This window comes from Melozone crissalis, unplaced genomic scaffold, assembly GCF_028551555.1.
Source record: "Melozone crissalis strain CALT ecotype California unplaced genomic scaffold, PUWL_Pcris_2 ptg000527l_1, whole genome shotgun sequence".
NCBI classification, from domain to species: Eukaryota; Metazoa; Chordata; class Aves; order Passeriformes; family Passerellidae; genus Melozone; species Melozone crissalis.
Window position 1 is genome coordinate 1 of NW_026536227.1, and position 8,495 is coordinate 8,495.

Below are 8,495 nucleotides of genomic sequence, written 5' to 3' on the forward strand. Positions count from 1 at the left end.
CAAAATCCCAAAATCCCACCCCAAAATTTCCCCATTTTTGCCCAAATTTCCCCTTTTCTCTGACAAAATTTGACCACGCCCCTTAGACCACACCCACTCCCAAAGCCACGCCCCCAACCTCAAGCCACGCCCCCTCCCGCCATTTTGAAACCCTAATTTCCCCATTTTTAACCCCAAAGTTCCAATTCCTTCCCATGAAATTCAGCCACGCCCCTTAGGCCACACCCACTCCAAAGCCACGCCCCCATCCTTCAAGCCACGCCCCTCCCAGCATTTTAAACCCTTCATTTTTCTCCCAATTTCCTCATTTCTCGCCCAATTTTCACCCAATTTTTTGCATTTCTCCCCCAAATTGCAACCCAAACCACTCAAAAATTAAACCCCACTTCCTTAGGCCACACCCACTTTAAAAGCCACGCCCACAATTTCAAGCCACGCCCTCCCCCGCCATTTTGAAACCCCATTTTCTTCCTAATTTCCTCATTTTTGCCTCAATTTTGCCCAGTTTTTTTCATTTCTCCCCAAATTCCAACCACTCCAAAATTAAACTACGCCCACTTAGGCCACACCCATTCTAAACCACACCCCCATTCTTTAAGCCACGCCCTCCTCCGCCATTTTAAACCCCTAATTTCCTCATTTTTTCCCCCATTTTCACCCAATTTTTCGCATTTCTCCCCCAAATTCCAACCCAAACCATTCCAAATTTAAACCACGCCTCCTTGGACCACACCCACCCTAAACCACGCCCACATCCTTTAAGCCACGCCCCTCCCACCATCTTAACCACCATTTTCTTTTTAATTTTGTCATTTTTTGCCCAATTTTTTGCATTTCTGCCCCAAATTCCAACCCAAACCACTCCAAAGTTAAACCACGCCCACTTAGGTCACACCCATTCTAAACCACGCCCCCGTTCTTTAAGCCACGCCCCCCCCGCCATTTTAACCCCTTATTTTCCTCCTAATTTCCTCATTTTTTGGCCCATTTTCACCCAATTTTTTGCATTTCTCCCCCAAATTCCAACCCAAACCACTCCAAATCTAAACCACGCCCCTTTGGGCCACACCCACTCCCAAAGCCACATCCCCAAGCTTGAAGCCATGCCCCCCCACCATTTTAACCCCCTGATTTCCTCATTTTTCGCCCTTTTCTCGCCCAGTTTTTTTGCATTTCTCCCCCAAAACTTCGCCTCGGCGTTAAGCCCCGCCCCCTTCCTGCCCCGCCCACGGAGGCCCCGCCCACTCACGCGCTGTCGGGGGGCGGGGACGCGGCCGCCACCTTGCGGTAGCAGTAAAGCATCTCGGCGGCGAGCCAGAGCGTCAGCACCACGATGAGCACGTACATCAGGATCTCGGACACGATGGACGCCAGGTCCCGCCGCGCTGGGGGACAGAAAAAAAAAATCCCGAAATCATCAGAAACGTCCCCAAAAAAATCCCCGAAAAAATCCCCCAAAAAATCCCCGAAAAAAATCCGGGAAAATTTTGTGATTTCGGGGCTGAATTTGTGCATTTGGGGCTAAGCCACGCCCATTTCTTGCCTAAGCCACGCCCACTTTCTGCCTTGTATGGGCATGGAGCTTTCCCAGTGCTCCCAGTTTGATCCCAGTTTGATCTCAGTGTTCCCAGTCCCTCCCAGTTTGATCCCAGTGCTCCCAGTTTGATCGCAGTCCCTCCCAGTTTGATCTCAGTGCTCCCGGTTTGATCCCAGTTTGATCCCGGTTCCCTCCCAGTGCTCCCAGTTTGATCCCAGTGCTCCCAGTCCCTCCCAGTAACTTCCAGTCCATCCCAGTCCCTCCCAGTCCATCCCAATCCCATCCCAGTCCCTCCCAGTTTGTCCCAGTCCCTCCCAGTTCTCCCCCAGTCCCTCTCAATGAATTCCCAGTGTCTCACTGGCTCTGCCTGGTGGCGGCCTTGGGAACTGCAGCATCCTCCCACTAATTCCCAGTTCATCCCAGTTTATCCCAGTGCCTTCCAGTCCATCCAAGTCCCTCCCAGTCCCCTCCCAATCCCGTCCCAGTCCCTCCCAGTTCATCCCAGTCCATCCCAGTTCCCCTTTAATTCCTCCTACCTCCGTTTTTCTTCCTTCCAGCTCCATTCCAGTCCCTCCCAATCCCTTCCAACCAACTCCCAGTGCCTCCCAGTTTATCCCAGTATATCCCAGTGCCCTCCCAGCACCTTTCTCCACCACGGCCAGCTTCAGGGTCTGGTTCCTGGCCAGGCTGTAGGTGTAACCCAATCCCCTCCCAGTCCCTCCCAGTTTGTCCCAGTCCCTCCCAGTTCCCCCCCAGTCTCTCTCAATGAATTCCCAGTGTCTCACTGGCTCCGCCTGGTGGCGGCTTTGGGAACTGCAGCGTCCTCCCAGTAACTCCCAGTCTCTCCCAGTCATTCCCAGTTCATCCCAGTCTATCCCAGTGCCTCCCAATCCCTCCCAACCACTGCCCAGTCCCTCCCAGTCCATCCCAGTTCCCCTTTAATCCCTCCTAATTCCCAGCAACTCCCGTCCAACTCCCTCCAGCTCCATACCAGTAACTCCCAGTTTATCCCAGTATATCCCAATCCCCTCCCAGTTTATCCCAGTATATCCCAGTGCCCTCCCAGCACCTTTCTCCACCACGGCCAGCTTCAGGGTCTGGTTCCTGGCCAGGCTGTAGGTGTAGCCCTCGAAGGTCAGGTTGCGCTTCAGCCGGCACACGTACTGCCCGGCGTGCGCGTGCTTCACCTCCATCAGCCACACCGACAGGTCCTGCAGGTCCCGCGTGCCCCGCGAGCCGTTCCACGAGATCACCCCGAAAAACGGCCCCGGGGCCACCCACTCGCCCTCCTCGGGGCTGTAGTGCAGGATCTAAACCAGTAAAAACCAGTAAGAACCAGTGAGAGTTAATGGGAAGCCATTGGAAACTGAGTTAACTCAGTGGCGCACTCGGGTGGTTGAGTTTGGTATTGCAGTTGTGCCCAATTGTGGTGCCAAGTCATTCCCAGTAGCTCCCAGTTCAACCTAGTTCAGCCCCATGATTCCCAGTATGGCCCAGGGGCTCTCTAGGCTCTCCCCAGTAGCTCCCAGTTCATCCCAGTTCATCCCAGTATATCCCAAGTGTCTCCCCAGTAGGTTCCAGTAGCTCCCAGTTCACCCCAATCCCCTCCCACACCGACAGGTCCTGCAGGTCCCGCGTGCCCCGCGAGCCGTTCCACGAGATCACCCCGAAAAACGGCCCCGGGGCCACCCACTCGCCCTCCTCGGGGCTGTAGTGCAGGATCTGCACCGGTAAAAACCAGTAAAAACCAGTTGCAACCAGTAAGGGTTAATGGCAAGGGGTTATAAATTGTGTTGGCTCAGTGGCGCCCTCTGGTGGTTGAGTTTGGCATTGCAGTTGTGCCCAATTGTGGTGCCAAGTCATTTCCAGTAGCTCCCAGTTTAGCCCAGTTCAGCCCCGTGATTCTCAGTATGGCCTAGGGGCTCTCTAGGTGCTTCCCAGTAACTCCCAGTCCCTCCCAGTTTATCCCAATCCCCTCCCAGTCCCTCTCAATGAGCTCCCAGCTACCCCTGGTGGCGGCTTTGGGAACTGCAGCGTCCTCCCAGTAACTCCCAGTCCCTCCCAGTATATCCCAGTGAGTCCCAATCCCCTCCCAGTGCCTCCAAGTCCCTCCCAATCCCCTCCCAGTCCATCCCAGTCCTCCCAATAACTCCCAGTTCATCCCAGTTTGTCCCAATCCCCTCCCAGTCCCTCTCAATGAACTCCCAGCTCCCCGTGGTGGTGGCTTTGGGAACTGCAGCGTCCTCCCAGTAACTCCCAGTCCATCCCAGTCCCTCCCAGTTCATCCCAGTCCCCCTCAATTCCCTCCCAGTCCCCCTCAATGAATTCTTATCTCCCCCTGGTGGTAGCTCTGGGAACTGCAGGCTCCTCCCAGTTCATCCCAGTAACTCCCAGTCAATCCCAGTTTGCCCCAATCCCCTCCCAGTCCATCCCAGCCCCTTTCCATGAACTCCCAGCTCCCTCTGGTGGCAGCTTTGGGAACTGCAGCGTACTCCCAGTTTGTCCCAGTATATCCCAGTTCGTCCCAATTCCCTCCCAGTTCACCCCAGTCCCTCCCAATCCCCTCCCAGTCCCTCCCAGTTTGTCCCAATCCCATCCCAGTCCCTCCAATCCCCTCCCAGTTCATCCCAGTCCCCCTGAAATGAACTCCTGGTGTTTCTGCAGCTCCCCCTGGTGGCGGCTTTGGGAACTGCAGCGTCCTCCCAGTCCCTCCCAGTAACTCCCAGTCCCTCCCAGTTTGTCCCAATCCCCTCCCAGTGCCTCCCAGTGCTCCCAGTGACCTTCTCGAACTGGGGGGCCCCCTCGGGCCGGAAGAACCACTCGCTCTCGGCCTCGGCCGGGGTCTCGCTGCGGCGCTTGCAGGCGATGCAGAGCAGCCGGAACGGCGCCCCCAGCACGGCCTCGGTGCCCGACGCCACCTCCACGCAGCCCCCCAGGGCCCCCGAAACTGCGGGGAGGGGGAGAAAATGGGGGGGGGGGGGGGGGGGGGGTCGGGACAAAATTCCAGAATTGCCACGAAATTCCCCAAAAAATTCGGTGAAATTCCGTTGAAATTTGACCAAAATTTGGTCAAAAAACAGGAAAAAGCCGCTCCCAAATGGTTAAAATTGACCCAAATTGGACACAAAATCCAACCCCAAGATCCCAAAAGTTAGAGGGAGAGGGAGAAAGGGGAGTCAGGAAGAAATTCCAAAAAAAATTCCCACAAAATTCGATTGAAATTTGACAAAAATTTGGTCAAAAAACCATTAAAATCCACGCCAAAACCATTTAAATTGACCCAAAATGGACCCACAATCCAGATCCAAAATCCCAAAAATGGGGAGGGGGAGAAAATGGGGGGTCAGGAGAGAATTCCAGAATTTTCCAGAAATTCCCCAAAAATTCGGTGAAATTCCGTTGAAATTTGACCAAAATTTGGTCAAAAAACACGAAAAATCCACCCCAAAATGCTTGAAATTGACCTAAAGTGGACTCAAAATTCACCCCCAGAACCCCCAAAATTATGAAGAGGGGAGAGAAGGGGGAAGTCAAGAGAGAATTCCAGAATTCTCCTGAAATTCCCAAAAAATTCGGTGAAATTCTGGTGAAATTTGACTGAAATTTGGGCAAAAAAATCCACCCAAAATGGTTAAAATCGACCCAAATTGGAGTCAAACTCCAGCCCCAGGACGCCAAAATTAAGGAGAGAGGGAGAAGGGGGAATCAGGAAGGAATTCCCAAATTTTCCCGAAATTCCCAAAAAATTCGGTGGAATTCTGTTGAAATTTGACTGAAATTTGGTCCAAAATCCACCCAAAAATGGTTAAAATCGACCTAAAGTGGACTCAAAATTCACCCCCAGGACCCCCAAAATTATGGAGAGGGGAGAAAGGGGGGGGTCAGGAGAGAACTCCCAAATTTCCCCAAAATTCCCCAAAAAATTCCAAAAAAAAATCCAAAAAAAAAAAATCCCGTGAAATTCTGTTGAAATTGGACCAAAATTTGGTCCAAAAATCCACCCAAAAATGGCTCAAATTGCCCCAAAATTGCCCCAAAATCCAGCCCCAAGATGCCAAAATGGGGTCAGGAAGAAATTCCCAAATTTTCCTGAAATTCCCAAAAAAATCTGGTGAAATTTCGTTAAAATTTGACGGAAATTCGGTCCAAAAATCCACCCGAAAATCTGGGGACATTTTTGGGGCTTCCAGGTGACTTTTGGGGACATTTTGGGTTCCAAGGTGACATTTTGGGGACATTTAGGGGGGTCTCAGGTGACTTTTGGGACATTTTGGGGACATTTGGGGACATTTTGGGGGTCCCAGGTGACTTTTGGGGACATTTTGGGGATATTTTAGGACATTTTGGTGACACTTGGGGACATTTTGGGGGTTTCAGGTGACATTTTTGGGGTTCCAGGTGACATTTGGGGACATTTTGAGGTCCCTGGGGTCCCAAGTGACATTTTGGGGACATTTTAGGGACATTTTGAAGGTCCCAGGTGACATTCAGGGGGTCCCAGGTGACATCTTGGGACATTTTGGGGGTCCCAGGCAGCGTTTGGGGACATTTGGGGAGAATTTGGGACATTTAGGGCACATTTTGTGACATTTGGGACATTTTTGGGGTCCCAGGTGACATTTTGGGGACGTTTTTTGCTCTCAGGTGACATTTGGGGGATCCCAGGTGACAACTGGGGACATTTTGAGACATTTTGGTGACATTCGGGACATTTTGGGGTCCCAGGTGACATTTGAGGATATTTTGGGGGTCTCAAGTGACATTTTGGGGACATTTGGTGCCATTTTGGGGTCCCGGTGCCATTCGGGGGGTCCCAGGTGACATTTTGGGGGTCCCCGGTGACATTTGGGGTCTCAGGTGACATTTTGGGACATTTTGGTGACATTTCGGGGACATTTTGGGGGTCCCGGTGACATTCGGGGGATCCCGAACTCTCACCCTCAAGGAGCCCGAGGAGCAGCGGCAGCAACATGGCGGCACTTCGGCAATTCCGGACACCTTCGGCTCTTTCCGACTCCCTTCGCTCTCCATTCGGCTCTTTCCGACCCTCGCCGCTCTCCCTTCGTTTACTTCCGGCCCGCTTCGCTTACTTCGGCCCAGTTCGGTTCTTTCCGGCCCGGTTCGGTTCTTTCCGTGCAGCTCCGTCCTCACTTCGCTTATCCCGCTCCTTCTTCGGCTCTTTCCGGATAACTTCGCCTCTTTCCGGCCCGGTTCTGATTTCTCCGGCCTAGTTGGGCCCAGTTGAGCCCAGTTGGGCCCAGTTCGGGCCCAGTTCAGCGGCTCCGCTCCCCCTCAGCCCCCTGCCCGGCCCATGGGCTCCTCCCCCTGCCGCAGGAGGAGGATGAGGAGGAGGAGGATGAGGAGGAAGAGCCCGGGACGGGTCGGAGGAGCCGCTTCAAGGCATGGCCGGACCCTCAGGCGGGTCCGGTTCGGCTCCGCTTCGGCTTTTTCCGCTCCCCGACCTTCGGCTCTTTCCGCCTCTCGCTTCGCCGCCGCTCGGCTCCGCTTCGGCTCTTTCCGGCTCTTTTCGGCTCCGCTCGGTCCCGGCGCACTGCGGCGCCCGAGGGGGGGCGGGACCGAGGGATTGACGTCACTAAAGTGGGCGTGGCTCTAGGCCCCGCCCCCCCCGATGTCCCCGAACGTGTCGCGGTGTCCCCAAGGCCACCCCGAGGTGTCCCCGAGGGTGGCGCCGTGTCCTGAGGCCGCAAGGAGCGCCCAGGTGTCCCCGAGGTGTCCCCAAGGTGTCTCTGAGGCCACCCCCGTGTCCCCAAAGTGTCCCCAAGGTGTCCCCGAGGTTGTCCTAGTGTCCCCAAGGCCATCCCAGCGTCCCCCACGTTGTCCCTGTGTCCCCAAAGCGTCCCCAAATCCATCCCCAGGTTGTCCCCATGTCCCCAAGGCCACTCCAGTGTCCCCCAAAATGTCCCCAGGGATGTCCCCATGTCCCCAAAATGTCCCCAAAGCCACTCCTGGCTTGTCCCCATGTCCCCAAGGCCATCCCAGTGTCCCCAGGGATGTCCCCATGTCCCAAAAATGTCCCCAAAGCCACTCCTGGGTTGTCCTCAGTGTCCCCCATGAGTGTCCCAGTGTCCCCAAGGTGTCCCCAAGTCCCTCCTGGTGTCCCCAAGGATGTCCCCAAATCCCTCGTGGTGTCCCCATGTCCATCCCAGTGTCCCCAAAGTGTCCCCCAGGGGTGTCCCCAGGTTGTCCCCATGTCCCCAAAATGTCCCCAAAGCCACTCCTGGCTTGTCCCCAGTGTCCCCAGCCATGTCCCAGTGTCCCCAAAGTTGTCCCCATGTCCCTCCCAGTGTCCCCAAGTCCCCAAGGGTGTCCCAAATCCATCTCCAGGTTGTCCCCAGTGTCCCCAAGTCCCTCCTGCTGTCCCCAGGGGTGGCCCCAGGTTGTCCCCAGGTCCCTAAAGCGTCCCCAAGTCCATCTTCAGGTTGTCCCCCATGTCCCCAAGGCCACCCCAATGTCCCCAAAGTGTCCCCAAATCCATCCCAAGGTTGTCCCCATGTCCCCAAGGCCACCCCAATGTCCCCAAAGTGTCCCCAAGGCCATCTCCGGGTTGTCCCCATTGTCCCCAAGGCCATTCCAGTGTCCCCAGCTCTGTTCCCGTGTCCCTCCCAGTGACCCCAAGGCCACCCCAGTGTCACCAAAGTGTCCCCAGGGGTGTCCCCAAGGTGTCCCCATGTCCCCAAAGTGTCCCCAAAGCCACCTCTGGGTTGTCCCAGTGTCCCCAAGGCCACTCTCCAGTGTCCCCAAAGTGTCCCCAAAGTGTCCCCAGCTCATCCCCAAGTCCTCAAAGTGTCCCAAGGTCCCTCCTGGTGTCCCCAAGGCCATCCAGTGTCACCAAAGTGTCCCCAAGTCTCCAGGGTTGTCCCCAGGTCCCTACCAGTGTCCTGAAGTCCCCAAGGGTGTCCCCAAGGGTACCCCCAGGTCCATCCCAGTGTCCCCAAGG

General features: G+C 55.2%; 1 protein-coding gene across 1 annotated transcript; it reads right to left on the reverse strand.

Annotated features, from left to right (window-relative positions):
• Positions 1-1,249: 1,249 nt before the first annotated feature.
• Positions 1,250-7,101, reverse strand: LOC128950251 (sodium channel subunit beta-1-like; the record flags this gene model as incomplete). The annotated part of the gene is made up of 4 exons (XM_054295132.1): positions 6,476-7,101; positions 4,318-4,484; positions 2,607-2,847; positions 1,250-1,385 (listed from the first exon to the last, which is right to left on the reverse strand). Coding segments are annotated over exons 1-4 (578 nt in total), but the record flags the coding sequence as incomplete, so codon positions are not given.
• Between the last annotated feature and the right edge of the window lie 1,394 nt (positions 7,102-8,495).